The sequence below is a fragment of the Nasonia vitripennis genome, chromosome 4 (genome assembly GCF_009193385.2).
Source record: "Nasonia vitripennis strain AsymCx chromosome 4, Nvit_psr_1.1, whole genome shotgun sequence".
Taxonomy (NCBI): domain Eukaryota; kingdom Metazoa; phylum Arthropoda; class Insecta; order Hymenoptera; family Pteromalidae; genus Nasonia; species Nasonia vitripennis.
Window position 1 is genome coordinate 17,683,391 of NC_045760.1, and position 17,064 is coordinate 17,700,454.

Below are 17,064 nucleotides of genomic sequence, written 5' to 3' on the forward strand. Positions count from 1 at the left end.
GCTTCAGTCGCTCGCTCGCTCGCTCGCGGCCCTTCCATCGCGTTCGTTTCGCTCCCCCCCCCTCTCTCTCTCGCATCTGGACTAGTGCGGTGCGCGTTTCTTTGGCTTTGCAGCAGTGAGTCGTGTGTAAGTGTATTGCTGATGATGTAAAGGTGCACGGATAGCGGGCGATTTTTCGGTTTTCTCGGATGCTTTTGGGGGGTAGCCGAGGTGAGGAGGAAAAGTGGGGTTAAGGGCGCTTCGCGCTGACCTTCGCTCTGCTCCAACTGATGCGTCATTGGTGGCATTGATTATACTGATGTAAATTTAGTTTTTCAACTGTGGGTGCATGTTCTAAGGATTATATTTATGTGCTAAACTCTGGGAATCAGGTTTGAAAACCGATAAAATGTGAGTAGTATAGGATCAGCAACATGAGTTAATTCACATGAGAAATATAATAACAATGTGGACAATTGTATAATGAAATATATAGCGATTTAAACGGACACATGGAAATTTAATTTGAATAAACTATGTTCGAGTATATGAATTATTGCGCTTGAAAAAGAATATCTTTGTAAATCAAAGGAAGTAGATAATTGCAAAGTTTTGTAATACGGGAAAGATAGGTAATAAAAGTAACTTTGATTAATGATTAATGGAAAGTAGGTATACAATCTTTTGCTGGATCGACCAGACTTTGCAACATCTATAATTTTGAAATGTGCGTCTTCTATTAGCTAATTTAATTTAAATAAAAGTAGGCTATTCTTTTTTTACTATCAACGCAATAAAAAGTATATGTTGTAGCTATTTTAATTTACTACATGTATCTATATTTTTGTTCTGGTCAGTATAATCTTATGTGTATGCTATGCATATTATGATGTATTAACTTATACGGTGGGGGTGGGGGTGGGGGTGGGGTGGGGGGGACTTTATTATTATATTATTTTTTTATTTTGTATAGTAGTTAGCTTATTTTATTCATCATTACACGGATTAATTTACGATTTCCAAAGAAAAAATGCGTTCCTCCGTTTTATGTCGTTAAATCAAAAAATTTTTTTTACGAAATTAGGGGTTTTTTAGGTCGATAAGTTGGCAAAGTAGGACTAGAGCATCCCCTTATTATATATACAATACCTACATATTATGTACCTGAGTTTATAAAATTATAATCTAGATCAATACAGAGAGACCGGGGTACAACGGAGCAAATATGCTCTATTTTGTAAACTTCTATTGTCAAATACCGAGAATGTTACAAAATTATTTATTTTAGGGTATAAACTAAATGTGGAAATATAGAACTCAGCGGCGAAATACTTGGTAAATCTAATTTAAATAACATTTTTTTGTCAAATAAATTCATTCGCACATTGGCATAATACAAGACAGTTTTATAGCTATAAGCTTAATCTCACAATGAGTATAGTATAACACTGAGTAATGCTGGCCGTCGGCCAGTTCTTAAATAATACAACTGACAAGTTTAACAAAATCGACGTAATACAAATAACCAAGAAGACTATATGTATAACTCAGTGGCATTTGTCTATAAATGCGTGAAAATCGATCTTTTTTCGCAAACGTACTTCATCATTTACGTTCACGCCATGAAAAATGATTTTCGTACACTCATCATCAGTAAAACAAACCAAGCCACAAAAATGATTTTCGACGCAAAAAATCAATTAGACTTCGAGCTCGTATATAGGAAAATACGTAAGTGGCGAAGCTCCCTAACACCATCTCCCTCTTTCTATCGTTCCCCCGATTTGATCTCCCCCCTATGCCGTACGTAGGTATACACACTTTGATACATACGTACACACGTTCATCTCGCCCCTCTCATTCAACATATACGAGTACGCATACACACACATCTGCTAACGTCGCACAGTCGCACTTTCGCACGTAACCAACGCGACCGAAGCTGCGAAAATCGTCGTCCGCTTGATGGGCTCTACTCGACGTCGTCTTCTGGGTCGACTGGTTTACAGTGGGCGTCGCCTATATAACGATGATGAGTCGCAGCAACGGTAGTTGAGACGGGACTGTAGGTGGTTTTTCGCATAGGGGGCGACTTCGCATCGGGGGAGACGTATCGCACGAGTAGTTTTGGGGGATGCGCTCTACATTTGCTTATACACATGGACTTTTGTTGCGATATCGTTGGCTTTGATTGTAGGGTCTTTGAAGTCGATGGAATGATGGGATGAAATGCGATGTGAGGGATACGAACAAAATGCAGTTTATTTTTTTAATGCATGCTCTGTGGCTTTGATTTGTAGAAATTGGGTGCGCTTGTGGTAATTTCAGAGATATTTGTTTCATAATGTGAATACATTTTCGGGACTTATATGCATCTATAGTTGTAAATGAATAATAGAAGATAAACAAATAATAGTCAGTATTAAAACATTTTCTTTTTTATCTAATTTGTTATATAAGCCACAGTTTGATAAAAAACAAATGGCTGCACTAGATCGCAAAAAATGAAGATTCCATTATCTTTATTGTGCAGGGTATGAGTATTCGCATCTAAGATTTCGTCCAGCTTAGCAGCCAATGCTAAAAGAAACGAGAATTATTCAAGTCTTTATGAAATCGAAATTAAAATAGACTATGCACGTTCCTTGGGGATTTTAAAATCGGCCAGTTGAACAATATATTGTCCGCACATATGTACCTATATGACCAATTTTTTTGCAATTTTAATCCATAGACATTCTTTACGTAATATTTTATGAAGAAACATCGCCTTTTATACGCGATTGTAAAAGTAAAAGAATATTTATAAATATTGCAGACATTTTTGAAGTTTTAAATGCGCGTAGAAATAAGTATTAATGCAAAACTAATTTACCGAGTGATATTGCCTGTTTTGCTGACAGCGTTTATAATTATGTATTTTAATATTTTAGTGTCGTTTAATTTTTTTCACAGAATTTCAATAATTATTTAGAGATACTCATTTTAAACTTTATCGATCCTGATGTTCAATATACTGTTAAATTACACATTAATACAACTTTTTTAACACAAAAATTTTATGACGAACTTTCAACGTATAAAAGGGAAGCAATAAGGTTCAAACACGAAACTGAACAAGATAAAAATTGATTACACTTCATTATACTCATTACATGTGAATATAACGAACAAATATTTGTAAAGTTTATGCTTAGATAAAACCTTTTCTTTATAGCAATGCCTATAAACAATTCTACAATAAACGCTAGAGTTGCTGCAATATATCCAGAGACTAAAATAACAGCTAGAAGCTTGACGAAGAAGTACTCCGACTCACTGTTCTCGTATGTCGATCGTCGTTTTCCTCTTGTAAAATCGTTTTGTTCACTTGGTCAAACGTGTGTTGCAGTTTGAACGAAATTCCGGATTCTTGAATGTACCTCAGAATTTCCGCAAATCGTAAGGCGAAGATCTCTCGAAAACAGGCCATCGCGTCGCAAACAAGCGGTGGTTTTGCAATTTTCAATATCAACGATCCGTCCTCCGCTTTCTGGTACTTATGCAGAATTTCTTCCGCCTTCAATTCACTCTCAATGCAGATTCGCGTTCTTGTTCGATCTTTAACGTATTCCAAGATGCATTCCTCATTGATAGTTAATATCTGTACCCTGGATTGCAAGTTCTTCAGTGACTGATCGATGTGTTCGGTAAAGACCCGATCGTAGTTCCGATCATAGATGAATACAGGTAGTTTAGAATCTTCTAAATCCTGGTAGCTTTCGAACGGAACTTCGCCTTGTTCAACGTATGGTGGAGTATAAATGGTCGGCGTACACCATTGACGCCAGTATGATGAACAGGTAAATTATGCGAATAGCGTTCAAACGCGATCTGATATTTATGGCTACGCCCATTAGCATTTTAATTATGTCAAACGCATTCAACAACTTCGGAAACTTCCTTTCCGCACTCTGAAGCAATGACTATATTTGTTTTTTTACCGCCCACTTTAGCGGTGCCATCGATGTCCACATATTTATGGCGCCTGATCTTCTGTGCCTTCCTCTTTAGTGCATACTCAGTTAACGTATAATCCTTACCGCCTAAATAAGCGCGATGCTACCATTTGCGTGCTTACTTACTATTATAGAAGCGGTGGATTGTTAACCAAAGTAAGTTTAATCGGATGGCCGTTTACATTTCTCAATTTGTACGGAAAAAGTTTGACCGAATCAGAGTCAAAGAACTCTTTCGTTGTAGTATCGTGAAACGGATTAATATTTAAAAGCGTTGGCACAGCGTCACAGTAATCTTCATTTGGATTTACTGTGAGCACTGACAGATCTAGAAATTTCTTCGTCCATCCGTGCCTCAGAATTGAATCGACCTTTTCTTCGAGAATGATTATATCTTTGCAAAAGGTTATGACACAATCAGGAATGAGCTTGGACCAAGGGTGTCACTTTATTGAACAAATCAAATAAAATGCGCGAATCATCGTAATCTCCACCATCAAAAATTATATTCAAGGTTCTATGCCTGGGATCCGAAAACACGGGTAAACTCATTAATGTATCGCCTTCTGGTAAAAAATGAGTTCTGCTGATGAGGATACGCGGTATTTCTTGTTTCATCAACTGAGCTTTCCATCGATATATTTCTTTTGATTTTGAACTGGTAATATCGTTAAAAAACGTTATTTGATGTGGTTTCAAATGTCGTGTGATTTCTTTAGAGATGAGTTTGGAAAAGTTGCAGTGAATGGAATTACAGAGTATTTTTCTTTGAACCAAAAGTGCAAACGATGTTACAAATAATTCAATTGATATTATTTTTTAAATTTTTATTGCATCCATAGAGACTTTCGTGAAAAATGGGAATAGATTTTCCGCCGTTCAAAGCATGACTAATTTTTGAAAAGAGGAATGCGAAATAGAAATCGTAGGAAGCACATGAAGCTTTTAAAAAATCACGCTAAACATGGACTCAGGTTGTTTTGCTTTGGAGCCACAGATTATCCATAGAAGATAACCATGGAAAGATGTTCTTTTTTCAACGCTCATTAATTCAATCAATTATTTTACGTGGCTTTGGAACACACCTGATGATATAGAAAAATCAAAATTTCAAGTTTCTTTTTCAAACAAATCTACTATTCGAATATAGAATAATGAAATTCGCGTATAAGTATAATAAATCATCCCATTAACCCGTCGTGCATCCTCCCAAAATCGTTTGCCCTCATAGCCAACCGAATAAGAATCTCGGCGATCTCACACCACAGCTCTCGTGCTTTTTTCCTCGTGTCCGCGCGCGCGTGATTCTCCTTCTCTCACCCGGGAATCGCGTCGAGTCTCGCGCATTCCACCGCGCGACGGCTGCGTACGTTCGAAAATAGTTGCGAGGCTGCTCCGACCGTGGACCTCTTTCACCCACGCGCGATCGAAATAGCCGCTCCGCTGACGAAGCCGAATCGGCCTGAAAAAGCGAGGGAACGCGAGAGAGAACGGATGGGACTCGTATTTACCCGTTTTATTATGCGCCTCGGCGAGAATTTTCAAAGGACTTTTATAAGTGATTGGGAACTGTTGGAAGGTTTGGAGGGAGATTCGCTGATGATTCGATTCTCGGTTGTTTTTATAGTTTTGGAAGTAGTGAAGAGGCGGATCGAGTTGCTTAATGGAAATGGGTATTTGAACGTGGCGCGCTTTTCGCAAGTTTAATCCTATATCGATATTTAGTATGTTCGGAAATGAAATTTCGGTTAGTAGTTAGGTTGGTAGCCCTACGCTAACCGACTGACCGACGTTCAGCGCGTGTAAACAATAGACGGTTAGGCGAGCTGATTTCCGCGATGCTGACTGATGAGCATGCCATGTGACTATGTGAGGTTTGAGGTTATGTACAACATTAACTACAAAATTTTCAACTCGTGGAATACGATGATCATTGGCTTCATAATCATCGAAAATATAATCAAACATTTCATCTACATCACTTTGTTCATCACTGTCAGAATCGGTCGATGATAGGATATCATCAAACACCTCAATTACGTTCATAATGTCTTGATAAATAGATCAACTTTATACTTTATTGCAATAACATTGACTTGCTCCGAATCCGAACAATCAGCTGTGCTAACCATCTACTGTTTACACGTGCTGAACGTCGGGCGGTTGGTTAGCGTAGGGCTACCAACCTAACTACTAACCGAAATTTCATTTCCGAACATACTCATTGGCGAACTCGATTAATTGCTTCGAGAGTCGACGCATGCGCGGTGCTTGTGTGCGGCTGATTCGAAAATCAGATGAACTGGTTCAAGCTGATTAAAAAATGAAGGTATACGTGACAAGTCAGCAACTATTATTAATCTTTAAAAAAGATCTCTGGTTGCTCTTTTTTATATATAAGACTAATATTGAATAAAAGATATAGGTGCAAAGTAAAATATTTCGTATGTCGCAGAAACTTGACTGCACTCAGTCCAGATGAACAGTCGTTCATGGAATCCGTACAAATGCCGGTACCAAATTCGTGCGAAGCCTCGCAGCGTCATCCTTGTTACCTGGACTATACTGTACTGCAGTCACGAAATTTAGAAAGTTTGAAGCTGCAAGCTGCAAGCTCGTTTGCAACATCAGTGATCAAACTGCAAAAGAAAAGTAAACTCTTCTGCCCTCGCAAAAAATCTTGCCGATATTTTGAATTGAATACATGATTGTAATCGATAAAAGTTCGAATGCTTCGATTTTTATCTAAAACATGGAATCGAATAACAAAATGACTGGAAACTTAAATGAAGAAGAGGCACTACACCTAGCCGTGCGTTCGGGAAACGTGCAGACGGTAGCAGAGCTTTTGAAAAGGTATATGCTAGCACTCTGTTTACATCCTTCAACATCATTTAAAACAACAAGATCGTAAAAACAATCTAAAGGTACATTTATTTATCTGCAGCGATATTTGCCCAAACATTCAAAACAGCGTAAGAGAGATGCCTCTACACTTGGCTTGCCGACCAGGTGACAAGAAAATAGTCGAGCTTGCGGACAGACTAGAGATACTGAAGCTTCTATGGGAGAATGGCGCGCAAATCAATGCCAAGGCCGGGCAGAGAAAAGAGACTGCGCTTCACATCGCCGTGAAGTTTCAACAGGTGGGATATAGCAGCTATCTTCTGGAATGTAACGTATATAGTGCAATAACAGTTAAAAATTTAAGATATTAATTTAATTTTAGAGTTCTTAATGATACATTTGATATTTCACTGATCCATCAGACGTATGAGATTTTTCCGCTTTTATAAGGAAGTGTGTGATAGGTGAAAAATAAACAAAACTCTTAATTATATGGCAAAATTTTTTGATAAATACAATTTCGCAGGTGGAAGTCGTGAGCTTTCTACTCCAAAGCGGAGCGAACGCGAACGCGCGTGACAAGGACGAACGCAGCCCCTTGCATCTGGTCGTTTTTTCGACCACTGTCAGCAGCAGCGAAGCTCTTGTCCAGTTACTCGTACAACGTGGAGCTAATCTTCACGCTCAAGACTTACGATGGAGGACTCCTTTGATTGAGGCCGTGTGCAGTGGAAATGTGGACGTTGCCAAGTTACTGCTCAAAGCTGGGTAAGCAGAGAGGGTTATTAAATGATAATCTACATTTGTTGTATCAATACAGCAGATGAAACTTTTAATCAAAAAATAATCCATATCCTTTGATCTCACCGAAAAAAAATTAAGTATAGCTAAACTCCTCTATTCTATCTTTGTGAATTGTTTGACGAGCAGCGCACAGATCGACTACAGAAATCGGTTGGGTCTGACAGCCCTCTTCTATGCCTGCGAGACTCAAATTCCGAGCATGACACGTCTGCTTTTGGACCACACGGCCAATCCTCAAATCCAGGATCAGCGCAAACGTTCAACACCCTTACATTTCGTTGCGGGCAGCGGTCGATATTACACTTTCGTTGACGACTCGGCCAACCGATCTCATATAATCGCTCAGATTCTCCTGGAGAACGGAGCTAACGTAGATGCTGTGGACATTGGCGGATCCACAGCTTTGCACATCGCTGTGGATACCAAAGATGAGAAGCTCGTCAAGGTGCTGATCGAAGCTGGAGCTCAGGTGAATGCAAGGGATGAGTACGGAAACACTCCGTTACACGTTCTCCTGCTCACGGCACAGGAGGACTGCTGCAACGAGGACAGGCTGGAGCGAATGGCTGCTTTGCTGATTGACAGAGGTAAGAAGGAATAGAGGCCGTAAGATGATTTTGATTGGCAAATCAGTGTTTCATACTTATCCGATAGGTGTCAACGTGAACGAGCAAAACGACAACCAGGAGACACCCCTGTACTTCGCCCTGTTCAGAGGCAATCCCGTTATTGTAAATCTTCTGCTGGATCACAATGCGACTCTCTCTACTCTCTGGCATACTCAGAAGGGAAGCTTGCGATTTCTCCACGAGTCGCCGGCTTGCAATTATGATCCAGAAGTCTGCGGAGATAACCTCGAGGAGTCTTTTACGCCGCTGAACGTAGTCGCAGCCTTGGGTCACACTAACGTCGTTCAGCTCCTATTGAACTGTGGTGTTGATGTGGAAGAAGGGAATTTTACCGGGAGCCACGATGTTCTCAAGACACCGCTGTATTTTGCTGTGAAGAATAGAAGATACGAGGTGGCCAAGATGTTGTTGAACGCCGGGTGTAAGATTAACAGGTAATTTGCGTAATTTGCGATTATCTGTACAAGTTGTTCTTTGATATTAAATTTAATCAATTCCATCAGGTCCGTTCTTCACAATACTACAGTACTCCATGTAGCGGTATCGCAAGCTAGCGTAGCCTTGACGTACCTCCTGATGGAATATGGCGCCGATTGCACTTTCAAAGACGTCTACGGTCGGACAGCCCTAAGTTGTGCCGTCGAATATGAGCGAGAATCCCTCAAGAAAGTCGCCAGGATCCTCATCATGTATCACGTCAAGCACGCCTTTCAGAACGCGAAGATCAGCGATTATGACTCTGAGACGATACGATCCAAGAAGTGGCTGCAAGAGTTAAAATCTGGCTGTGAGGACGAACTCGTCAAGATGAAGGAGAGTATTTTGTGCGAAAATTTCTCCATGTATGCCCTTCTTACAAAAAGCGTTTTTTCTCTGGCTGTGTGCTTGAGAAATGAGAAAATCGTTGAATACTTTATGGTAGAAGACGTTGAGGGCAAGTACCCTATTTATTGTGATATGTTAAGGATTCGGTTTGATCTGGCGTTGAAGCGGAAAAAGTTGCTTGACTCTGCGAGATCTGCTTTGGACTTGGTATTTAGGAACATTGTAAAGGAGTTGGGGTACGAGACTTTACCTGACATCGTTGTACAAAAGATACTAGACTATTGCAATCTTAGAGACCTGAGTAAGATTACAGATATTCTAAAGTGATCGATACAACATGGTATAGACAAGATGATAAAGAGAAAGCATGTTTTTGTATTTTTATAATTTTATCTTTGCCAGTAATAAAGTTTACAATTTCACTGTATCTTGTAAATAAATACTCAATAGACTTATAATTATATCTTTGCGTCGAAGTGATATTCGATCGACGTAACACGCAATAGTAAAGCCATTATGAAAACAAGGGCCCAAAAAATCTTTGTGAAAAACGTTAACGTAAATATGTACTTTAGAGATTACAAAAGTTAAACGCTCGACAAAATTGCAGTCAGTTTGATCGTTCGCACGATGCTCGCATGTACTTCGAATGAAATTCACTTGTATTCTCAGTTGAAGAGTTGGTAGACTGAGATGTATATAGCGTGAATGGGAATTTGTCGGCTAGTTCAACTTTTCGTAAATTCCATTCGAAGTGTAAATAAGGAGATTTAAATTGGTTATTTTCGTACAGTTATGACTTAACTTTAATAACTTTCATAGACAGACAGGAAACCGTATTTCCATATCTGGTGTCTCTGCTAAAATAAACCTAATATTACGACGAGTTGCATAAAAAATTAAGGTAACTGCCAAAGTTTTTAAAATTTGTTCAACTGCTATTAAAATAATATGTACGAGAAAAAGCTTGACAAGTTTGACAATTTTCAGAAAATACGAAAACTAGAGAATCTGACCGTCTGAGTCAATCAATATCTTAAGTAAATGCATAATATTGTTTATGAAATGCATATGTTATTTTTAGCATTTACAATATCAGTAAATTGAATTTTACTGCATCAGTACTAGTTATGAAAGGAATAGTTGTTAAAAGCAATGTCTTTCTAACATTTATGCAACTCTTCAGCAGTATCACCCAACTTGAACAAACTCGACTATAATACACTATACGTATTTTTTATTTTCTCATGATATGGAATGGTATCTCCTTTCATTCCTTCAATTATTTCCTAAGTTACTAGATACGAGAAGTGAATCAATTTTCTTTAAGAATATATTGTCGCTGGTCACGGAAGCCAACGAACGAATTTACATTGGCTTCTGTCGAATTGACGTGCCTTCATTAAAAGTCTCTGTCTACATAAAAATAATAAAACAAATCGAAATTAATGTCAATCTTCAAAATTTACATTTTGAAGATTTATATTCTGAGAAGATGATTTCTTTTTTGTTCGGTTATAAACAGATTCAGTAAACACAATATTATCTTGATAATCTCACATTGCAAGATCTTTACGGTCTTTACGCTTTATCCATTCGCTATTTTTACTTATTTACAATTGTACCGCAAGCATCTTGTAGGTACTTCAATACTGCTCGCTATATTTGCAAAATACTTGATCTCATATAACTGAATAGTCTTTCTTATAACCGTGGAGTTTCTTTCCTTTTGGGAAACAGCTAAATGAAACGTGGCTCGTCATAAGTTCCGAGCTATTTACACGTTGGAATGTATTCCGGGGCTTACAAACTAAAGTACATCCTTATTTAATTATTTACAATTTTCAAAAATACAATACAGGACAAATAAAAGAATTTTAAAATATTTTTTTTTGCATCTAATGATACATTATAATACAGCTAAAAATATAACTAATCAAACCTAAATAATCAGGATTACTTATGGCTTCAAGAATCTTAAGTAGAATAAGATGGCAACGAATAGACATACTCTTAACGTTTAAAATCTTAGAATAAACGGGAATTGAATAACACGGGTAAAATGAACGTTTGCTTTTTTCATCAACAAGCAAATCGTTGATTTATCCCTAAATGCTAAAATACGAGGAATATCTCGAGTCAGGTGGCAAGAAAGTAATAATCCATCTGTTTTACCGGCTTTAAAAAAATTATCAAATAACAATTATTTCATACGTTCAAGATGAAACGTAATTAGTTTCGCACAATATGATTTCCACAATACAATGAGTAAATACAAAGTGAATTTAAGATATTTTATCGGGATTGTCAACCATAAAAAAATTTGACGAGTTCCCAACCACCCAGTCAGTAAAACAGTACTTTCGTGCCCCCTAAAAATCACAATCGTCTAAAGTCGAAATCAGGAAGATCCTTCGTAGCGCGTTAGCAGTTACCGTGTTCAACACCCACATCCACCCATTCTACCACATAACTTGAAAGCTCCGATGAAAAAAGCATCTCTGTGGCACGATGAATCTTTGCTCGCCGATTTCGTTTTTAGGTAACGATGATAAACTAACTGACGCTCGGATCTGATCATCTGAAGACGAAGAGCAGGGCGATGATCGACACAAGGATCGAGATGCTCAGTGAGTTGCTCGAAGCTTTGTCGCAGTCCAGTCTGTCCCGGTGGTAAAAAGTTGCCGGTGGATGTTCATCACCCGGCTTGCACTGCTCTTTGCGCTGGGCGAACTCCTCCTGCAATATGTTTGAATTAGCATTCGTCAAAATCGAAATAAAAATGACACGAAAACTCGTAGTTGAAAATTCGTATTTGAAAATTCTTGAAATCGTCATATCAAAGTCAAGTTGTTATTAAACTTCTTCGGTGCATACGTGATATTACATTTTTTTACTGTAACCTGACATGATACTCTGTCGGCAATAAACTTGATAGAAAATAAAAATTCTCGCATTTTACAATCGCTACCTCGCCGGGCGATCGCAGCGTCTACAACGCTTGAAAAAGTAAAAAAATAGTTTTTCAGCTTCCGAATCCGCTTTGATGAAATCCCGGAAGCCGAGAGTAATATCGCTTGATTAAACTAGTTAAACCGCGGAAAGTGCCATTATCCCTTTTACGGCTTCCTCTTTAAACTAAATCAGTCGTATCCGACATGTCCGCCTCGTCGCGCAAGGCAACAAAAGCGCAAGGAGACAGAAAGTCCCCGTAAAACAAAAATATCCGAACGTCAGCCAATCGAACGGTAAAACTCTCGTAAAAGCTGGCGGCGTAGATGGCGCTGCGGTCAAGTCGTAAACTCATGGCTGTCTGTTTTATTATTATACCTGGCAGAGGTCTCGGCAGGGCGGACAAATCAAGGCGCCCTTGTGAAGCCACTCGTTCTGCATTATCCTGATGGCGATCTCTTGGCCGGCGTGGTAACACGTGTACGTGTAATTCGTGACCTGCGGGCAGACGGAAGGAAGAATATCAGCTGCAGATATATATAGTATGTATGCGCGAGGGAACCGCGCCGACGTTATTTATTTCAGCGCGCGAGTTGGATAAGGTAAGGGCTAGAGAGCTTAAAGAGAGAAAGAGAGAGAGAGAGAGAGAGAGAGAGAGAGAGAGAGAGAGAGAGAGAGGGAGAGAGAGAGAGAGAGGGAGAGAGAGAGAGAGAGAGAGAAAGAGAGAGATGTGCATTATTTGAGTCGTAGATCCAAGTTGGGCGATAGTGTAACGCCAGTTGAGGGGGTATAAATTAATTGTGCGGCCGATTAATCGCTAGAGAAGGTACAAATTGTCCGGGTGTAAGTTAGGGGAAGTTCGCGGTTCTTGATTGTCCACCTCGTGTAATGTAAAGCAGCTGTGCCGTGGGATGATAAATTTGAATTATTCAACTTTATCAGAGACAGTCTTACGGTTATTTCTTCATTTGTACGTTTACTCTTTTTCTTTTTCTTGCAGTAAATGTTTCCTCGGATGCATTTGTTTTTTGCGAAGTAAAAAGTCTAATTGAAACTCACTCTTTTATCTTTGCTAAATTACAATTGGCGAAGATCAACGCACGTTTTACAAACCAATATATACCAGACTCAAATGCTTAAAAAAAAAACTTGATATTTGTATAGAAGCAAAGAAAGATAGTCAAATCAATTAGAAAGTTCAGTAAAAGGAATCCTTTCTACACACGACAATCATGAGGCCTCCTTAAACTAAATCAACGAGAGCTGCGGACGCGTCAATTGCGCCGTCGTCGTTAGATTCTCTCGCACGTGATTATTGGGGTCGTTAGCAGTGGGACACGCGTTTCCACGTAGGTAGGTATATGTACCCACCATAATGTGAAGTCGTCCAGCCTCGCATTTGTACTGGTAGCAGCCAGAGCCCCAGTGCTGCCATTGTCGGACCTGCTTGCACGTACGCTCCTCCCACATCTGGTTCGTGTGATCGAAGCAGCGCGAATTCTCGCCGTACTTCTCCAGGGCGAAGTTCTTCTTCGGATCTGTGAATGCAGCAATGAGTTTGGCTTGGCTTATCGTTAGGGTGATTAGTTTGTTTAATTAAAGGTGAAATGATAAGCAACAGTTATTAAGGTATCAAGTCAAGTCAAAAAACAATATCAAAGTCTTCCGGAGCCAGCCGCCGCTATAAAATTATCAGTGCAAGAAAGTAACTCAAACTTCAGAGGAACTAACAAGCAATAAACCTCATAGGAATGGTTTCTCCGTATCACTGCTTGGCGCCAAACAAAAATCGCCTTCGTACCTTCCGTATTTTTTTCACAGAATTTATTAGTGAAATCCTCTTATGCAAACGGCAAAAGAGAATAAGAAGTCTCGCGCGCGACTTTTTCACGACTTCCTTGTAAACCCGCGTCTCGGATTTTAGGCCGGGTATACAGACAAAGCGAATATTCGCGAGAGTGAGCTGCTCGCCTGCAGCCGTAAAGCATCGGAGCAGCTCGTAAATGTAATCGTAAACGCGCGCGCGGTTTGAGAGTGGCGCAGAAAGAGATGTAGGACGACGGTGCGAGGAAGGATACGGTTATGCGCTGAATGCGTACAGTTTGGAAAGATTTTCTTTTTCCGCTCGAGCTTTCACTCTGCGTCGCTTCTTTTCCGTCAGCTTTGCCTTACGGTGATATTTTAGTTGTTTTGTTTCCCTTAGACGATTATTTAATGCTATTATTTATACCAGAAAGTACAAGTTGCAATACGATTCGGTACCTCGAGCTGGTTCGATTTTTAATTTGAAAAAGTTCATCGTAGTTTCTAAGACTTACGTGGATTATTGTCTTCGTAGAGACAATGAGAGCCGCGGACGATGGTGTTGTTGGCACGCCAGGTGAATTCCTGATTGTAAGGGCAGTAGTCGGCCAATGAAACTGAACCGCCGTAATATTCCTCGCGACCACGTGGCACGTTTGGAATCCAGTCAAAATTCTGCCATAATAGTAAAAAAAAAAAAAAATTATAAAGCGACAGACATCGAGTTATTTGAGTTCTTTTTATTACATATGCATTACTGGTTTTTATTAAGTTACATATTGTTCATACACACTTGCTATGCAACACGTTGATTGCAGAACATAAACAAATACTTAAATCGCGATATGAAAAACTTATACGTTTCAGGCGTAATTAATTAACGTAAACTATACAACATGAAACTAACCTGATATTGTTTTGGCAATGGCTGCGGATATTCGACGAGGTTGCACAGCGCGACTGAGCTGCGGTCGTCAGTACATTCGGTCTGCAGTGGGTCGCGCTTTACCTTGTTGCAGAAAGGGTGGATGGACCTACCACTGTAAATGAAATTACAATCAGTCCATATTCGTATTTACTAATTGCTATTTTCGAATGAGGATATAATTTTGTGAACATAGGGTTTAAACTTTTATGTTAAATCATTCAGGTACTTACGGATCTTCGCTATTTTTTCTGCATGGCAGCAAAAACAGTTAAATTTTATAGAAGCGTTAGTAAAGTTATTTTAAGTATTATCAAGAGAAAGAGCGTCAGTTGCAAGTCTCTACATAAATAAACCAAATGAGACTTCTTAATAAAAAGTGGCACGCAAATATAAAATATTTAATTTTTTAAAATAAATTTAATACGATTTAATACGAGTTATAGCGATTGCTTCATATTAAGAAAGGTATAGGTTTTGCTGTCTCCTAGCATGGCAAAACATCGTCTCAGATAAAGCATTTTAAGCGGGAAGAAAAAAGAAACAAAAAGTAACATACGAGAACTTGGACGATTTGGCGACGATCCACTCCTTGCAGGACTTCATAGCGAAATCACAGCCGAGCTTGCGGCCCCAGCCGAGCTCTTGAGCCATCGAGTAGTTGGCGCTGTACCAGCCCGTGTCCTCCATCAGCGCGAGCGTAATCCTCGAGTAGACCGGGTTCTGCGTGTGCGTACCCGTCATCGCCTCGTTCTGTGGACAGTATGACAAGCACATCGACAAGTCAGTGATCTGGACGGCCGTCTATGTACACAGCTACTCAGTTCTCATCCCATGAGAAGCTGTGCCATGCGTATTAAATATGGAAAAATCATGAAAAAAGGTATGCATTTCTTGACTCTGGAAAATTTTGAAATTTTCATGATTTTTCCTTATATTCATTTGCAGGTAACTTTTGACCAAATCAAGCATTTTTTCTAAATCAAAGCTTTTTTTCCGTTCTTTCGTCCTGCCGACATACATTTTATGTTTGTGCTCTCGTGTATTAAGTACGTGTCGCTAAACAATGACTAGTTTTCGACGTATTCGAGTTGTCGAGAAAACAGTGTTATAAGCCACTCTTTCAGTGTTGAAACATAGTTTTGCATTGTTTCAAACATGCACAATTAGAAAATAAGTGGTCCAAGTGTGTCCAAAAATTTTTTTTCATCGTTTTTAAAGTCAAAAAAGTGAATTTTTTCCGTAGAATTTTCCCCATACAATTAATGGGCTATTATTGGCAAAAAATTAGTAGGTCATTTGAAAGGATGGAAACAGATCAATAGCAGAGCTTACTATAATTTATAACTGGCGTGTCAATCATTGTCATATATAATTAGAAAGGTCTATCGTTTATTAAAATTTTTCCAATTAACGATTAAAATTTATATCTATAAAAGGGGGACCGCAACGATTAGAATTGAATTGCAACTGGAAAGCTAAATTCAACAAGTCATCAATAAAATTTATTTAAAACCAGCCGCAAAGGATATAAGTACGTCTCGTGCACTTTTCTTAGAATCATATAAGTATCTTGAAATGAAAATTCTAGACGTTACGCTTATAGAAACCTCTCTAGGAAAGACAACTTCAGTAACGCTCTTTTAACTGGACAATCGATTATACTGACCTCGAAAACACGTTTTTCCCAGTGCGTAAGCGCAGTGCCATCCTCGCCCTGATCCTCGAGTTCAGCGCCTTCAAGATCACGGCAGTCGAAGTGTGCCCGAACCTCCGCTCGAACCCTGGGCGTAACGATCATCTGCATCGCCCTTCGAACGCTGCCTCCGTGTACCTGCCAGCTGTGTCTTATCACCGTTCTTATCGTGTTCTCGCTCCACTGATGCGTCTGCAGTCTGTTGATAAAAGGAATCATTCATTCATCTTAATTTTCCAATTCGCAGTTACATTTTTGGTTGATTTCGTGACGAACTAAAATTTTAAATTAAAGAAGAGTTTTCAGATAATTTAATGGGAAAGGTGCCATTAGTCTGAGTGGTTCGGCAGTGATAATGCCTATAATTAGTGATAACAACTTAAAGGGTTTTCTAATGAAACGGATTTTCAGTAGATTAAGGTGAATGCTCGAACATTCAGAATATCATTAACGACAGCTCGAATAGCAAATTAATTGAATTTCGCTGGGTTAAAAAGCATTCGGATAAATTCCGCTTGAATCGAGATAACAAGCCTATTATCGGTTTTATTCCAGTATATTATATAGAACAACGTAAAATTAATCGTATCTTCTAATCGACCGTGT

At 39.1% G+C, this 17,064-nt stretch overlaps 2 protein-coding genes across 13 annotated transcripts in view; one reads left to right on the top strand and one right to left on the bottom strand.

Annotated features, from left to right (window-relative positions):
• Nucleotides 1-14: 14 nt before the first annotated feature.
• Nucleotides 15-10,920, top strand: LOC100118181 (ankyrin-1). Of its 7 annotated transcripts, none has more exons than XM_008207716.4 (7): nt 15-126; nt 6,433-6,833; nt 6,925-7,123; nt 7,351-7,592; nt 7,755-8,215; nt 8,262-8,691; nt 8,761-9,509. In XM_008207716.4, the coding sequence occupies exons 2-7, from the start codon at nt 6,730-6,732 to the stop codon at nt 9,407-9,409; spliced, it is 2,085 nt and encodes a 694-aa protein (XP_008205938.1). In that variant the 5' UTR covers nt 15-126; nt 6,433-6,729; the 3' UTR covers nt 9,410-9,509. The 7 variants fall into 7 exon arrangements, with proteins under 7 accessions (XP_008205938.1, XP_016840660.1, XP_031785037.1 ...); XM_016985171.3 differs by having other exon boundaries at nt 56-390; XM_031929177.2 differs by having other exon boundaries at nt 56-390; nt 8,283-8,691.
• LOC100118215 (leishmanolysin-like peptidase) overlaps nt 9,451-17,064 on the bottom strand; it is a 260,868-nt gene continuing 253,254 nt past the window's right edge. For 3 of the 6 annotated variants that reach the window (XM_016985169.3, XM_016985167.3, XM_031929173.2), the window contains 8 exons: nt 16,432-16,657; nt 15,322-15,515; nt 14,996-15,013; nt 14,745-14,877; nt 14,353-14,512; nt 13,406-13,572; nt 12,413-12,532; nt 9,453-11,821 (listed from right to left, as the gene is read on the bottom strand). In XM_016985169.3, coding sequence (XP_016840658.1) covers nt 11,660-11,821; nt 12,413-12,532; nt 13,406-13,572; nt 14,353-14,512; nt 14,745-14,877; nt 14,996-15,013; nt 15,322-15,515; nt 16,432-16,657 — 1,180 coding nt within the window. In that variant the 3' untranslated portion in view covers nt 9,453-11,659. Of the gene's footprint in view, nt 11,822-12,412; nt 12,533-13,405; nt 13,573-14,352; nt 14,513-14,744; nt 14,878-14,995; nt 15,014-15,321; nt 15,516-16,431; nt 16,658-17,064 lie in introns of all 6 variants that reach the window. The other 3 variants (XM_032599520.1, XM_016985168.3, XM_031929174.2) reach the window with 2 other exon arrangements.